Raw genomic sequence first — 18,144 nt, forward strand, 5'->3', positions numbered from 1 at the left:
GCAAACAACCGGTTTCTAAGAATGTTTTTTTTTCTGGCTTTTTAGAAAAACTAGGAGTCATTTTCCCCTCTAAATAAAATAGCCTCGTCAGCATTTTGGCCCTCTACCCTGTTAAAGTACAGGCCTATGACCTGCGAGGCTACAGATGCTTACGATCGGAGGGATGTGCAGTATGGTGAGGCAAGTGGTAGAATTTGTTGAGATGGGAAGCCCATCTTGATGTCAAGTCTTGGTAGAAGATTGGTGTCGTCACAGAGATAGTGAGTGTGAGGTGTCACTTAAGTTGGCAGAGTAAAGAAGGGCACTGTCATTCTTCGATTAATGGACATTCACTGAAGTGACTGAGACACTGCATCCAAGGTAGTAATCTCAGACCGGGCTGATATGGTCTGATGTTGTGGCTTCCACTGCTGGTTCTGGAGGAACAGAAAGTCCAGCCTCTCCACCACCCCACCCAGCAGGAACTCCAAGACCATGCCTACAAAGTGAGTGTTGATTTCACTTTTGTCAGCTATGCTCAGGCAAGTGTCAGGAACTAGGCAGGACAAGCTAAATGTTTGTCTACATACACAATGATCGTAAGAATGGTATTGGTGCCAGGGTTGCCAGTTTATCCCAGGATCTCCCACTTTGGTGAGTTGCTTTAAGAATAGCACTCGATAAGGTGGGGCAAACGTCAGATATGACACTCACCAAGAGGGCTAAAATGTCAATTAACATGACAAGAAAACTTGTTTTCTTTAAATGCATTCATGGGATGAAAGTGTCACCAGCTGGGCCAGCATTTATTGCTCATCCCTAGTTGCCCAGACGGTAATTAAGAGTCAACCATATTGCTGTGGTCTGGTGTCATATGTAGGTCAGACCAGAAAGGATGGCAGTTTCCTTCCCTCAAGGACATTAGTGAGCCAGAACAGTTTTTTTTTGACAATTAACAATGAATTCATGGGCATCATTAGACTCTCAATTTCAGATTTTTTTATTTAATTCAAATTCCACCATCTGCCATGGCAGTATTCAAATCTAGTCTCCAGAACAGAATTGCAGGCCCAATTACACTGTATCATTCTCAAGCAAACACACATCGGAAGAGACTAAGCCCTCCCCACACAAACCCAACTACCCACTGATGCATCCATGAACTGAAAGACCTTTAGAACTTTTAAAACTTATCTGGATATGGTAGCTACATAAAAGAGGCAAATCCTCCCTTCTTCCATCTCTTCTTACGCCTAATGACCTTCCCCTGAAGAGGTTGCACTGACCCTTCAACTCTTCAGCCAGAATCCACAGATAATGGTTGAACAATTGTAAAGGGTTTGGCTGTAGAAAATTTTTTCAGACAGTGTCAATGCATGCAGCATTGATACTGACTGTAAGATTTAGGCCTTTTTTTTGGGAAATCAATACCATGTTTAGTTTATAACACGATGAGAAGAATGCAACAAAAGTTCATTCACATAATATTTTATAAATCATCAGAAAAAATGAAGTAATCTTCGAATTTGAAATCAGTTTGAAAATGGAAAAAGACATCAAAAATTATTCTCTATATATTAGGGCAATGACAAAATTTTGGCTAATTCAAACAATTTTCAATTCAAATCTAAACCATGAGAAACATCCTGTTCAAATTAAAAGTTTAAATCTCCCTGCAATATATTGATTTGACTAATAGAAGACAGCACCTTCATGAATCTGCCTAATACCATTGCTAATATTTATTATTGAGAAATCAAAATGTACCATCTCACTTACTAACAGTTGTATTTCCTTTATGTATCTGTATGTATTCCACAATCCTATTAGTGCTTTATAGGATTCTCTTTGGTTATTTGCAACATGCCTCCTATTTTGGTGTTGCCTTGCAAATCTCATTATACATGAGAATAATTAATGCATTTTCCTGTTTATTTGTTCATGGGAAGCAATTTTGTTAACATTGTTGGCCAGACTAGCATTAAAACTCTTGTATAATTACCCTCAATAACATGGTAATGAATCACTGCTGCAGTCCAAGTGTCATGCATACACCCCACATTGCTATAAGGGAGTATTGCAAGACTCTGAATGAACAACAAAGGAATAATGCCTATAAAATTTAATTTAGAATGAGACTTCAAGGGGCATTTGCAGGTGGTGGTGTTTCCCCGTGTCTGATGCCTTTGCTTTCCGGATAATGAAGGTTGTGGAATGCACGATTGAAGGAGCTTTGATGAGTTACTGCAGAGCATCCTATAGGCACATGGTAGAGTAAGTGGAAGTGGACTCTGTGCAAATCAGGCTGGCTGCTCTGTCTTCGATCTTGTCAAATTTCCTGAGCTTTGCTTAAACTGCATTTCAAGGAGGAGGCAATGACTTAGTGATACGATCATCAGACTATTAATCCAGAAACTTAACTAATGTTCTGGGGCCTGGATACAAATCCCACCATGGCTAATGGTGGAATTTGAATTCAATAAAAAGAATCTGAAATTAAAGAGTCTAATGGTGACCTTGAATCCATTGCTGATTGTCAGGAAATCCTATGTCTTCACATGGTTTGGCCTATATGCAACACCAGACTGATAGCAAAGTTATTGGTACATAACTGCCATTTGGACAATTAGTATGGACAATAAATGCTGGCCAGAAGAACAACTGGACACTCCTTTGTCTGTCCAAATGTTGTTCACTCTCTTTGGACTTTATCCCCAGCTATCATTTACTTCTGACACACTCACCCCCTGCACCACCTCTCCCCCCCCACCAATCCCCATATATATATATAAAAAAAAAATCAATGTTTTCCTGGCTACTATCAATTCTGAGGAAGGGTCACTTGACTTGAAATGATAATGGATTTCTTTCCTCAGATGTTGCAAGTCCTTCTGAGCTTTTCCAGCAATTTCTGTTTTAGTTTCTGATTTACAGCATCTGCAGTTCTTTTGGATTTTTTAAAACATAAAGGATCCAGTTATTGGATATTTACAAAATAATTGTCTCCACAGAGTCAACATGAATTTATGAATGGGAAAATAGGTTTAACAAATCTGATAATTTTTTTTGAGGATGATAGTTGATTTTGATAAATTCCCCCACAATAGGTTAGTAAACAAAACGGAAGCCCATGGGATTAGGATAACATACTCACACAGATTGAGGATTGGGTAACAGGCAGAAAGCAAACAATAGGAATAAATAAGTCACACTCAGGTTGGCAGGGTTTAACCAGTGGGGTATGTCAAGGATGAGTGCTTGGGGCCCAGCTTGTCCAAATCAAAAACAACGACTTGGACGTGGGAGGTCATTGTAATAATTTAGATGATACATAACTTGATGTGAATGAGCACTAAGAGAATGCAAAGAGGTTTTCAAGGTGATTTAAACAGGTTGATTTAATGTGCAAAAGCATATAGATTAAATATAACGTGGATAAGTAAGAGTTACCTACTTTGGTAGGAAGAAAAAAGCAGCAAACTATTTCTCAAATGACAAGTGACTGGAAAATTTCAATGCCCAAAGAGACTCGAGTATCCTTATTTTAAGCTACTGACAGTTAGCATGCAGATGCACCAAACAATTTGTAAGCAAATGGTATGCTATCCTTTATCAAATGAGGATGAGAGTACAAGAGCAAAGAAGTCTTAATTCAAATGTGTAGAATATTTGAAAGACCACATCAGGGGTTGTGCGTGCAGTTCTGGTCCCATTGACTAAAGAAGTGGAGATCACTTCTCATAGAGAGACTGCAGCAGAGGTTCAACAGATAGATTACTATAATGACTAATGCCACAACATAGTGGAAGTTAATTTAAAAAAAGACAGATTGATGGATTTTCTGTTACTAATATCATGAAGGGATATGGGAATAGCATGGGAATGCAGCATTCAGGTAAGTCAGCTATGGTTTAGAATTATGAAGGCAGCTTGAGGGGCAGAATGGTAAACTCTTGTTCCTATGTTCCATGATTAATAGAGTTGTTCAAGTGCAACTTTCTTTCTGAAATTTGCACAAAGCACTTTTAATGATTTTCTATATTTAAATAATTCATTTCACATTTAAAATCTAAAATCTTCCCCAAATTAATTGGTCTGTAATTGCCCAAGTTCCTGGTTCTCCTTTTGAAAATATGTAACACATTGATTACTCACTACCAGTGCTACAGCAGAACTTTTCCTTATCTACATGTTAGTTCTTCAAACGTTTCTTCAACTTCAAACTTTTAATAAGTTGTGCCTGTGAAACTTGCTAGACAATGCTTCTACAAATACAGAATCCATCTGGTTGCTCAACCAAGGGCCTGTTTTTCATCTATGAACTCAGGCAATTTCACCATCAGTTCATCCAATTGAGCCCCAGTCATGATTCAGCAAGGACAATCAGATAATGCTCTGGAACCTTGCTGATCTTCCTCACCTGTTCTGATGTTGAGACATTCATGTCAATGATAAGATTCCTACAACATGAGGCAGATACAGACCCCAGAAGTTTGTCATTATGGGACTGAAGAACAGGCTATAGGTCTTTTGAATTCAACATTTTGCTATACAATCATTGATGATATAAATAAAAATTTGGAAACAATGTACATTTGCCTACAGTTTCTCTCTCTTTTCCTGTTCAAAATGGTTTAACATTAATTTTTAACATATGAATGACGACAGAGCTAAATCTATATTGTTGAATATAATTCTCCTACCTGCAGCAATAACCTTTCATCCCCAACGACAATAGCTTGGTTCCAGTCAATTACTTCTGAAAATGGCAGCTCCCATCCATTACTTAGCATCACTGGAATACATGCAGCCTGTGATAGTTATAATAGAATATGTACAAACATAGGTCAAAGATAAAAATATCTAAATAAGGAAGCAAAATTTTAACAAAATATAGCATCTACAGTGAGATTTTAGACATGGGAACATTTTCACAAACCAGCCTGTGTAATATACATATAATATATACATATTGTTGGGCTGAAGAGTCTGCTTCCATACTGCAGGGAATCTAATCTAATCCAAAAGTGAAGTACTAGAAGTGCTGGAGAAACTCTGAGCCTGGTAGAAATAGAAACAGGGTCAATATTTTGAATCCAATATGATGATTCTTCAGAATGGACTTAAATATTGTATTTTTTTTCCTTCTTATTTGATAAACCTTTTATGGAGGACAAAATATGGAAGGAACAGATTCACTGTTTGAACATAAACATTTAATGCAGAAGAGCTGCACATTTTTACTCAATGTTATGCAAAAAGAAAAATCACAAGATATTCAATATTAAAAATGTACACATTTTGATAACTTATTAACCATCAGGTAAAAGCTCTAAAGATTGCCACTGAACAAATCATTAACAAATTCCATGACTTGCATGACTAAACAAATGAAAATACAGTTCTGTAAAACAAAAGACAAAATGGAACAAAATGACAAAGGTTTACAAGTTTCTAATTGTGATCACTTTATACCACTTACGGTTTTTAAAGAGTTGTTTTCATTTGTAGGATTTTGCATCAGTTAAATGAACACCAGCTATTAGCTTTTATTGAAGAAGAAAATAAAATAAATGATGCTGTGCCATCTTGCATACAAACTGATAGTTTGAAACCAACACTTAGGATTTGAGTGCAATTGAGGAGTAAGATTCCTGATGGTGTTGTTCCCCAGTAAGATACTTCTCACTCTCTTCCTCACTATCCTCACACTTCTCAATCCCAAAGCTGCTGTGATGGAGAACTCTGTGCTGTCAGAGTTTTGGCTGTGACACTTATTTTAATGCAGCATCACTTAGCTCCATTTCTTGGAGGTAAAAAAACATGTTCACACTTCCTTATTGAATGCTCAATTAATTTGTGAAAATATTTAGTTACCATCTTGAGAGGAAAAACTTGTTGTATATTGTGCCTTCTGACGCTGGAAATATATACCAAAGTGCTTTTCAGCTAATGTATTATTTTGAAGTAAAAACACTTATGTAAGGAAATGTGACACCCAACCTAACACAAAGGCCCCACAACAGCAATGGAGATGAATTACAGCTTGATTCAGTACTTATTAAACTGCTTTGGTTAATTTGATTAAGGCTAAGGAAAAACAGCCTGATCATCTTCCAATAACACTATGGGGTATTTAGCAAAGAAATAAAAGACCATGGTTAAATATCCCATTGTGGTTCTGTGTCTCGCTTATACCATAAATATTTAATTCTAATGTTTAGTATTAACAAAACAATGTTCCCCTTTAATTATTGAATGTAGAAAGGGACAAGTAACAGAGATTAGGGCATTTACAACAGAGATAGAAGCAGAAGGGTAGAATATAGAAATAGTCTAAGAGTTAACAAAAAAAAGCCACAATATACCATCTATGGTCTGCAGTTCAACATAGAATAAGCAGAAAGTGGGCTGTCTTAACAAAGAAGTTCAAAGTGTACAACTGACTTTGATTCATTACAAATTGACTGCCATAACCTTTCACTGGTTAATGCCTTTCTATTGCCAAGACCAAGTACTGTTAGCCATACCTTACATGCACTAAGTAATCAATTAATCTAGAGCACGAAAAGATGCTATCTCATGATACAATACTGGTTACCCAAGGGAATATCTGAACTGTACTAGCTTTATTATTCATTCACTAGTCTTTAGTAGGCTGCGTTTCACCCAGAACCTAAACCGGACAGAACTGATGCCAACCGGATATAAATATGAAACTTAAAATCGACTAAAGTATCCTTTATTTACCTTTGCTAATCACTATGTCAAGTATTTCATGCTCAGAAGTTTTAAACAAAAAAGTAAAGAAGAAATATGTGGCGCCAGAATAGTTTAGAAATCTCTTCAGCTCACTTGAGGTCTTCTACTACACTAACGGTGGTCAGACTTCATTGGAATAACTTCATATCTGAATCATCCAATCCACTACTGTAGGTGTCCCATACTTTTTATCTTTGTTGGTTGCATGAATATGTATTAGGGAATTTCAGAGGCCATGGATTAAGTTTAAATCTATATTGGATTTAATCCACTACTGTTGGATTCCAATCACAAGATGTTGGAACAAAACACCATGCATTTAATTGATAACATTTTTTTTTCACAAATAAGTTATTTCTGAAAAAACTCAAATAAGATAATACAGGTAATATAAAACAAGAATAAATAGCCTCAAGATTGAGTTTGAGGACTGGACAACAAGACATCAGGATCACAGTTATACACTGCAAGGCTCTATTTGAGAAGATTACTTAGAGTCATAGAGATGTACAACATGTAAATAGACCCTTCAATCCAACTCATCCATGCTAACCAGCTATCCCAATCTAATCTAGTCCCACTTGCCAGCACCCAGCCCATTTTCCTGCAAACCTTTCTTATTCATTTACCCATCCAGATGCCTTTTAAATGTTGCAAATGTACTAGCCTCCACCACTTCCTCTGGCAGCTCATTCCATACACATACCACCCTCTGTGTGCAAAAGTTGCCTCTTAGATCTCTTTTATATCTTTCCCCTCTCACCCTAAACCTATGCTCTCTAGTTCTGGACTCTCCACTCCAGGGAAAAGACTTTGTCTATTTATCCTATCTATGCCCCTCATGATTTTAATAAACCTTTTTAAGGTCACCCCTCAGCCTATTCAACCTATTTAACCTCTCCCTATAGCTCAAATCCTCCAACCCTGGCATTATTCTTGTAAATCTTTTCTGAACCCTTTCAAGTTTCATGACATCTTTCCGATAGGAAGGAGACCACTACAGCAATATTCCAAAAGTGGCCTTACCAATGTCCTGTGCAGCTGCAACGTGACCGCCCAATCCTGTACTCGATACTCTGATTAATAAAGGAAAGCATACCAAATGGTTTCTTCACTATCCTATCTACCTGCGACACCACTTTCAAAGAGCTATGAACCTGCACTCCAAGGTCTCTTTGTTCAGCAACACTCCTTAGGACCTTACCTGCTACTTATAAAAGGTTATGCACACACTTAGTCTGGTTGAAGTTTTGAACCAGTGCAAAAGGATTAGAATTGGCCTTTGCCTTTATATCTTATCCAATGGGACCCTGAATGCAAGTATTTCCAGACAGTAAAGATATACCTGCAATTAAATAGCATTTCTCACAATGACAGTATCCCAAAGCACTTTACGGCAAGAAGTTCTGTTGAAGTGCAGTCACAATTACAGGAAACAGAACAACAATCCGAGGCCTTGCAGCTTTAACGAACAGTAATGAGTAAACAGCAAATTGTTATTGCTCATGCAAACGTTTAAATATACACAAAAGTGTCAGGGGTGCTATATATATTTTTCAGCTCAAGATTATGTGGCACAGCATCATCTATATGTGCCATACATGAATTACCTGTAAAGCCTCCAGAAACCGGAAAGATCCCAATCTACGGCCACGTGGAACCAAACAGAAGGTGGAATTGTGTAACATTTCACGATAATCATACCTGGAAAAAATAGGAAGAAACAGATTGTTTTAAAACAAAATACAAATTGCAACACAAAAAAAGGTGTTTAATCATTTCAAAATGTTATTCTTGGCATATGATGATGCTCTAACCAAATGGCTTTCCAGGCCAGTACGGAGGCTAATTGAGAATCAGTATATGGGCCAGACCAGTCTGTGGATTTGAGTGGAGTCAATTAAAAAAAAATTCAAGTTCTGACTGCAGTGTCAGCAAAATATGTAGTTTGGTTTGGACATTGACTTAAGCTTGTTAGTCAATAATAAAGCTTCATAAACACATGCCATACTGATCAGATCTAACTGCTCAAATTTCAAAGAAATGTAGGATAAAATGACATCAGATTAATGAACTTCACAGTGCTCTGAGGCAAACTGCTTTTCTGTTATACTTGTTGTTTCTACTGAAGAGTGGAGCTCTGCTCTTCCCAGTAACAACCTCAATCTAGACCACAGGAAAAGCTAAAAGTTTAAAAGTTTTTAAAAACCTGGGCTCCATTCCCAGTATGATTTACTCTTTAAACCATTCCCCCATCCTATCTGCTGCATATTAACCAACATTTTCCCAGCTAACATCAGTTCTGAGGGAGGGTCACTGGACCCAAACTGTTAACTGATTTCTCTCCACAGATGCTGAGTAACCTGTGGATTTTGTCCCTTTGTTTTACAAAGGTAAAGCTTTTTTTTTTGTTCACACAGGTTAGGTCAAAGGCAGTAAGCCCATTTCCATTCAGAAAAAAAACCAATGCAGTAGTGTGAATGTACTGAAGACCCATTTTCTGGAACAAACCTGTAGAACTAATTTACAATAGAAAGGTCACAATAACTAGATTTAGAGTGTCCGTCCCTGAGCAGATTTTTAAAAATGCTGTTAGTTAAACAAAAAATTGATTTCAAAGTGGAATTTTCTCTCAATTACCTGTAATCTTAGCCATTTTTTAAAATGCAGAGACACAGTCAGAATTGTTTTGTACTGGTTCAAACTATTTCAAAATCAAGTTCCATCCTACCAGGTGAACTTTATTCATCCAGAGAAGTCAGGAAAACGAGTGCCAAAAATTTCAGATTCAATAATTTACTGAATAAAACCTACAACCAGCAGCATGCATTAATTTTGGTGATTTCTCAATATGACAGTTATAGCCCAATATTCCAAGATGACAGAACCCAAAACAGCAGTTAACTACCTTCCGTTTCTATGCATGCAACCTTTCCACATTCCACATGAAGCATGATGATTATATATAGTGGATGAATAAGACATTCAATTTACCATTACTCTTTGAAGCACAAGAGCAACATGACCGCCACAGCCAGGGGATATGTATGTGCTTGTTTCCCACCCTTTTCCCAACTTAATGCAATGGAATAAAATTAGTGTTGAAGCGTTGGAAAGACTCAACATTCGTTCTATATACTTTCCATTTGCTAGAAGATTGATGTGGTGGTGGGAAGTGATTTTACTATTAAATATCAGGTGCTAAATGTTAATGCAAACAACTTTCTTGCACTTTATTCAAACATTTGAGCCAATCAGTACTTAAAAGCTCATTTCAAAGAACATGGAACTTTAAATCTAACAAATCAAAATGGGCAGCATAACAGCCAGTGATGAAAATGAAAACTGAGAAAGCAAACAAAATTCTTCAAAATACATGCTGTTCATTCTCTCAATCAATACGTTTTTTTATGAAGCTGAGTACTTACTACTTCAAGAATTAAACAAAGAACAAAAATAATTTACAGTCCAGGCACACGCCCTTCGGCCCTCCAAGCCTGAGCTGATCCAAATCTTCTGTCTAAACCTGTCGCCCAATTCCTAAGCATCTGAATCCCTCTGCTCCCCATCTACTCATGCATCTGTCCAGATGCATCTTAAATGAATCTACCGTGCTTGCCTTTACTACCTCTGCTGTCAACATGCTCCAGACACCCACCACCCTCTGTGTAAAATACTTGCCTAGTGTATCCCCTGTAAACTTTTCACTTCTCACCTTGAAAACATGACCTCTCATTATTGAATCCTTCACACTGGGGAAAAAGACTATCTACCCTGTCTATATCCTTCATGATTTTGTAAACCTCAATCAGGTCCCCCCTCCATCTCCTTTTTTCTAATGAAAACAAACCTAACCTACTCAACCTCTCTTCATAACTAGCACCTTCCATACCGTGTAACATCCTCGTAAACCAGCAACCAGAACTGTATATAGTATTCTAAATGTGGCCGAACCAATATCTTGTACAACTTTAACATGACCTGTCAGCTCTTATACTCAATATCCCGCCTGATTAAGGCAAGCAAACCATATGCCTTCTTGACCACTCTATCCACCTGTGCAGCAACCTTCAGGGTACAATGGACCTGCACTCCCAGATCCCCCTGCTCATTAACTTTTCCCAAGACTCTTCCATTCATGGTATTATTTGGTCTAGAATTAGATTAAATGCATCACCTCACATGTCCAGATTGAACTCCATCTTTCCTGCCCAATTCTTCAGTCCATCTATATTCTCCTGTATTTTTTTGACAGCCCCTTATGCTTTCTGTTACTCCACAAATCTTCGTGTCATCTTCAAACTTGATCATACCAATAGTGCCCTCTTCTAGATCATTTATGTATATCACAAAACAACAGTGGCCCCAGCACTGATCCCCGTGGAACACCACAGGTCACCTTACTCCATTTCAAGAAACTCCCTTCAACTACTACTCTCTGTCTCCTATTGCTCAATCAGTTCTTTACCCACCTAGCTAGAACACCCTACACACCATGTGACTTCACTTTCTCTATTAGTTTACCATGTGGAATCTTATCAAATGTTTTACTAAAGTCCATGTATATGACATCAACAGCCCTTCTTTCATCAATCAACTTGTTCACTTCCTCAAAGAACTCGATTAAGTTGGTAAAGCACAATCTCCCCCGCACAAAATCATGTTGCCTATCGCTGATAAACCCATTCTTTTCTAAATATAAATAGATCCTATCCCTCAGTACCTTCTCCAGCAACTTTCCCACCACTGACATCAGGCTCACTGGTCTGTAGGGAATATCCCTATTACCCTTCTTGTACAGGGAGACAACATGAGTCCTCCGGCACCTCACCTGTGTTTACGGATGCCACAAAGATATCTGTCAGGGCCCCAGCTATTTCCTCTCTTGCCTCCCTCAGCAACATGGGATAGATCCCATCTGGTCCTGGGGATCTGTCCACCTTAATAACCTCTAGCCTATCCAACACATCTTCCCTACTTATGTCAACGTGATCCAGAATGCTCAAACTTCTATCTCTAATCTCAACATTCATCAAGTCCCTCTTCTCAGTGAACACTGATGCAAAGTATTCATTCAGAATCTCACCCATTCTCTCAGGTTTGACACACAGCCTTCTTTCATTATCCTTGAGTGGCCCAATCCTTTCTCTAGTTACCCGCTTGCTTCTTATTTAAGAATAAAATGCTTTGGGATTCTCCTTAATTCTGATCGCTAAAGCTTTTCCATGACCCCTTTTAGCCTGCTTGATTCCTCATTTAATACTCTTCCAATATTCCTCCAGGACCCATTCTGTTCATAGCTGCCTGGACCTTACGTATGCTTCCCTTTTCCTCTTGGCTGGTCACACGATTTCTCCTGTCATCCATGGTTCACGAATCTAGCCTTTCCTATCCGTTACCTTTAAACGTGCATATCCTGCACTATCTTTAATCTATCTTTGAAAACCTTCCACATATCAAGTATGGACTTCCCTTCAAATAGGTGTGTCCGATCCACATTTCCCAGCTCATTAAGTCATATAAATTACAAAAAAAATGTAAACTTATTTAAAACCATTTCTATGTTGAACACCCTCCACCTCAAGCTAGTTTAAAATTAAGTTTCTTTTAAACAGTAAATTTATACAAGTCTTCAACATTTTTCAATTTTTTTTGAAAGCAAGAACATGCATGCTGTAAACAACTTAATGTCTTGTAATTTCCTTTGGCATTCAAAAGCTAAGATGGATTCACTGTTTCTGGTACATTGTTCTCAAACAAACAAAATCATTATTTATATTTCCAAAGCTTTTCCAAGAATAATCAGCTGCGACATCTTAAATAGGGAATCGAGGGTAATAGGGGCAGACAGGAAAGAGGAATTGAATACATACTAGGGCAATCTTAGATTGTCCCATTCAACATTCGTGAACTGATTGAATAGTGGAGCAGACTCAAAATGCCATAAGGTCTTCTCCGGTTGTGTGTAATTTTGGTCTCCTCATCTGAAGAAGGATATTCTTGCCATAGAAGTATTCCATCAAAGTTTTACCAAATTGTTTCCTGGGGTGCAGGATTGATGTGTGAAGAGAGTCTGAGCTGGTTTAAATTGTATTCACTGAAGTTTAGAAGAATGAAGTTGGGTAGGGGGAATCTCAGAAACCTATAAAATTCTACCAGTACTAAACAGGCTAGAGGCTGGAAGGATACTCCCAATGATGAGGGGAATCCAGAATCAGGGAGTCACAGTTTAAGGAGAAGGGTAAACCAATTAGGACTGAGATGAGGAGAAATTTCTTTACCCAGAAAGTGGTAAACCTGAGGAATTCACTACTATAGAAACTGGTTAAAACTACAACATTGTGTGTTTTCAAGGAGGAAGTCGATATAGCTCTTGTAGCTAGTAGGATAAAGGGATATGGGGAGTGGTGGTGGTGGTGGTGGTGGGGTGGGGTGAGCCTAAGGCATTGAGCTTAATGATCAGCCATGAACATAGAGTCACAGAGCACAGACACAGATGATCAGTCCAACCCATGCCAATCAGACCTAGTCCCATTTGCGAGCATTTGGTCCATATCTCTCTAAACACTTCTTATTCATATACCCATCCAAATGCTTTTTAAATGTTGTAATTGTACCCACCTCCAGCACTTCCTCTTGTAGCTATTCCATCCACTCAATACCCTCTACGTAAAAAAGTTACACCTCAGATCCCCTCCATATCTTTATCCTCTCACCTTAAACCTATACTCTCTAGTTTTGGACTCCCCCACCCTAAGAACTCTATCTATGCCCTTCATGATTTTATAAATCTCTAAGTTTATATGGAATGGCGGAACAGGCTTGAGGGGTTGAATGGCCTACTCTGCTCCTAGCTTCTACGTTTCTATGTTCCTTTGTGAGTCAATACCAATTGCGGTTTTCAGATTAACTAGGGTGAGTGAGAAGGGGATAAGTGAGCCATGGGTGAGAACTGATTCTGATAAGAGGCCAGCAATAGAGAGAAGAAAAAAAAGTATGGACTCAAGGAGAAAAAAAAGAGTATAACTGGGAAAGGTAGAGTTACAGGTTATGCGATAGTATGTGAAGGTTTGGAATTTGTTTGGGGCAAGGGAGAGGAGAGGAAATCAAAGGTGGAAGTTAAAGAAGGATTACCAAATAGAGGAGAGGTAGCAACTCAGCAAGAAAGAAAAATTACAGTTGGTTACTTAAAAGCTAAAAGCAAGAGAAAGCTGCCACATTGCTGTACGCAACATCATCATTATTCTAAGTATGGGGAGAGTAAGACAGGGCAAAGAAAAGAGGCATGGTAAAATTAAAACAAGAGTCCTTCTGCAGGAACATATGACAATTATATTAAATGACAAAGGGCTAAAAGCTTGAATCAATTAGTTAGCAGGTGCAAGGATGAAAATTTACTATTACAGAACTTAATTGCTCCTGTTCAATATTGTAGGTTGCACACAAACTTCATGCTGCCTTTTCATCTCTATGGTTTTGTCATGCATATTTACTTGAAATGAGCTGCTTACAGAATACATATTTAACAAATGGTCCAAGTACTTGCACAGCTAGCACAATGTACAGCTATATTGTACTTACTCAGAGCAATATGGCCCTCTTACTGTTTTTGAGTTTTCACGCGGTAGAACACAAACAATGGAAAAACAGGCCGAAGATAGGGTGCTCAAGATTACTCATGTGGGGCTGGAAACTCAGTTTCAATACCTGTCCCCATTAACATGTGGCTCCCAACCACCTTCAGGGAATTCCACTAGTCTCCTGCTGCTTTTCTCTGGCTTGTTCAGAAATTTATGAAGACACTACAACCGAACATATCTTAGAAAGTTGGATTTCTTGTCGGTCATTTCCCTGATGTAAGAACTGTGTTACAAAACCAGTGTTGCCAACTCCAGCTAGAAAGCAAGTATATTAATTAAAATGAGGGCAGTGATGATTATCATGGTCATTGGCAGTGTTAACCTCACCCTGTGCAGATGCAGTCGAGTCGGAGTAGTACAGTGATCATCTCCTTGGCTGAAAATAACTGCTTTAGACACTGTTTCTCCATGAAGTGGAGATAGGAAGAATCTGTTCCAATAATGCCTTCTTCCATAAGGGAGCCTCTGACACATCCTCCCTTTTCCTCAAATGAAGATTTGCTCCAATGCCACAGTTGAAATGGCTATCAACTGTGTCCAATTTATGTCTTTGATCTCAAATTCATCAATTAAAAAACAACTTTGTTGCAGGTTAGTATCTCAGGTTGAATCAACCTGTTTGCAAACATTGGATCCTACTTGACGATGAATAGAATCGCTGCCATTATATCCTCTGTCCTTTTCACAAATTTTGCACCCAAAGATCCATGAATTTACAGTCATAAAGTCATAGAGATGTACAGCACAGAAACAGATCCTTTGGTCCAACTCGTCCATGCAAACCAGATATCCCAACTCAATCCAGTCCCACCTGCCAGCACCTGGCCCATATCCCTCGAAACCTTTTCTATTCATATACCCACCCAGACACCTTTTAAATGCTGCAATTGTCCTAGCCGCCACCACTTCCTTTGGCAGCTCATTCCATACACAAACTACCCTCCGTGTGAAAAGGTCGCCCCTTAGGTTTCTTTTATATCTTTCCCCTCTCACCCTAAACCTCTGCCTTCTAGTCTCTCACCCCATCAGAGACTTTGTCTATTTATCCTATACATGCCATTCATGATTTTTATAAACCTCTACGAGGTCACCCCTCAGCCTCCAACGCTCCATGGAAAACAGTCACAGCCTATACAACCTCTCCCTGTAGCTCAAATTCTCCAACCCTGGCAACATCCTTGTAAACCTTTTCTGAACCCTTTCAAGTTTCACAACATCCTTCCAATAGGAAGGCCAGAATTGCACGCAGTATTCCAAAAGTGGCCTAACCGGTGACATATACAGCCGCAACTTGACCTCCCAACTCCTGCATCCCATACTCTTGACCGATAAAGGAAAGCATACCAAACACCGTCTTCACTATCCTATCTACCTGCGACTCTATTTTCCAGGAGCTATGAACCTGCACTCCAAGGTCTCTTTCATTTAATTGGCAGAAATTGGTTAAAAACCTAGATTTAGAGAAGTCTTTATTAATCTCATCATTTTGAATTAGCAGCTAGACAGCCTAGCAAACAGGCAATATTATTTCCAAGGTGAATCTGAAACATCTGATACTTAAAAGTGTGAACAAACTCATTACTGATAATGAAGAATCCCAACATTAATTACATTAATCATGCAAGTTTCAATGTTTCTATGATTCATAAAAATAGAAGTTACATTCAGAAACTCATTACCACTTTAAATCAAATGGATTCAGATTTATGTCTGCCCATTTCATCATACTTTCACATACTGTTGTGCCAGCTGAACAGTTAGTAGTGGCAGAGACATGACAGTCTGAGCTTTGCTGTGATTACTCCTGTGCTGCTAATGCTGATTCCTGACTGCAGTAACTGACATCAACTCCACATTCCACGGATTTCCCAGAAAAGAACAAAGGAAGTACCACATTCCAAAGCACAACAGTTAACAATACATTAAAGGCATTTCATTCCTTTAGGTTTTCCTATCTATTATTCTTGTTCCTTATTTAGGAACACTAAATCATGATCAGGAAGCTGAAAGGTTTGTGCAGAGAAATATAAACACAGGACTAAATATGTAGCCATCCAATGTAGTATTTTATTGACATTGACATTTCAAGTACTTTGCTATCCCAGGTTGTGGTGAGTTTTTTAGGCAAGAACTTTGAAGTGAGAGAGATGCAAGGTTTAGAGGAGCAGAACTCTTCTCTGGAAAATTTAGACTTTACATTTTAAAAATGTGCATTATGATTAATTGTGAACACTTTACACCCACAGGTCTCAATAAAGAGTCTACATATAACCTCCCATTTGAACTTATCACCTCAAAACCTTCTGTTCCTTTTTTGAAACATTGTAAAATCTTTTCTGACAAGTGGCAATTGGGATGAATGAGTTGGTGATGAAGGAAGTCCAGGTTGGGTTGTTAGGGTGTGGCGATGGAGGAGGCCTCCTCACTCACTTCCATCCAAGGCCCCAGAAATTTACCTGTACCGTCACTAATGTCATCTACTGTATCCATTGCACCCGATGTGGTCTCCTCCAAATCGGGGAGACAGGACGCCAACTTGCTGATCGCTTCAGAGAACATCTCTGGGACATCTGCACCAACCAACCACACTGCCCCGTGGCTGAATACTTCAACTCCACCTCCCACTCCAGCAGTGGCCTCCTCCATCGCCAAACCTGAATCACCTGACACCTGGAGGAAGAATGCCTCATCTTTCGCCTTGGGACCCTGCCATCACTTGGGATTAATGTGGATTACACTAGTTTACTAATTCCTCCCCCCACCTTATCCCAGTCTCAAGCCTCCAACTCAGCACCGCCCTCTTGTCCTGTCCATCATCGTTCCCATCTATCCACTCCACCCTCCTCTCCAATCTATCAACTTCTCCCCCACCTTCAAATACCTATTGCATTCTTAGCTCCCTTTCCGCTAGCCCCACTCCCTCCCATTTATCTCTCAGTCCCCCGGCCCACAAGCCTCATTCCTGAGGAAGGGCTTATGCCTGAAACATCGATTCTCTTGCTTCTCAGATGCTGCCTGACCTGCTGTGCTTTTTCACCACCACACTCTTGACTCTGATCTCCAGCATCTGCAGTCCTCACTTTCTCCAAAAAAAACACAATAAAGCATTAAGGTGAGAAGTATATATATATATATTTCTTTTTGGAGATATATTTCTTCATTAGCCACTCATCCTTCAGTTGATATAAACATTCAAGTTCCTTGAATGGTTTGCAGAGATATTTAAAAATTCAGGTGTACTTCATCCATGTTGCCAATGTGACATATAGATACTCATTTTTGTTGCAATGACACCTCATTAGAAAATCCTAATTTTGGCCTTACAGTCTCTAAGTATATGGTTTTAAAACATAGAACATTACAGCACAGTACAGGCCCTTCGGCCCTTGATGTTGCGCTGCCTTTGAAACCAATCCGAAGCCCATCTAACCTACGCTATTCCATTCTTGTCCATATGCCTATCCAATGACCACTTAAATGCCCATAAAGTTAGCGAATCTACAACTGTTGCAGGCAACGCGTTCCACACTTCTACTATTCAGTAAAGAAACTACCTCTGACATCTGTCCTATATCTATCACCCCTCAATTTGAAGCTATGCCCCTCATGCTAGCCATCACCATCCTAGGAAAAAGGCTTTTACTGTCCACCCGATCTAACCCTCCAATTATCTTGTATGTCTCAATTAAGTCACCTCTCAACCTTCTTCCCTTTAATGAAAACAGCCTCGAGTCGCTCAACTTTTCCTCCTAAGACTTTGCTT

General features: G+C 38.9%; 1 protein-coding gene across 1 annotated transcript in view; it reads right to left on the reverse strand.

Annotated features, from left to right (window-relative positions):
* Positions 1-18,144, reverse strand: part of LOC132811644 (exostosin-1-like) — a 162,132-nt gene that overhangs the window by 31,031 nt on the left and 112,957 nt on the right. The window contains exons 2-3 of the mRNA XM_060822829.1: positions 8,352-8,445; positions 4,683-4,790 (exon numbers count right to left, since the gene is read on the reverse strand). Of these exons, the coding sequence (XP_060678812.1) occupies positions 4,683-4,790; positions 8,352-8,445 (202 nt within the window). The remainder of the gene's footprint in view (positions 1-4,682; positions 4,791-8,351; positions 8,446-18,144) is intronic.

This window comes from Hemiscyllium ocellatum, chromosome 4 (assembly GCF_020745735.1).
Source record: "Hemiscyllium ocellatum isolate sHemOce1 chromosome 4, sHemOce1.pat.X.cur, whole genome shotgun sequence".
Classification (NCBI taxonomy): Eukaryota; Metazoa; Chordata; class Chondrichthyes; order Orectolobiformes; family Hemiscylliidae; genus Hemiscyllium; species Hemiscyllium ocellatum.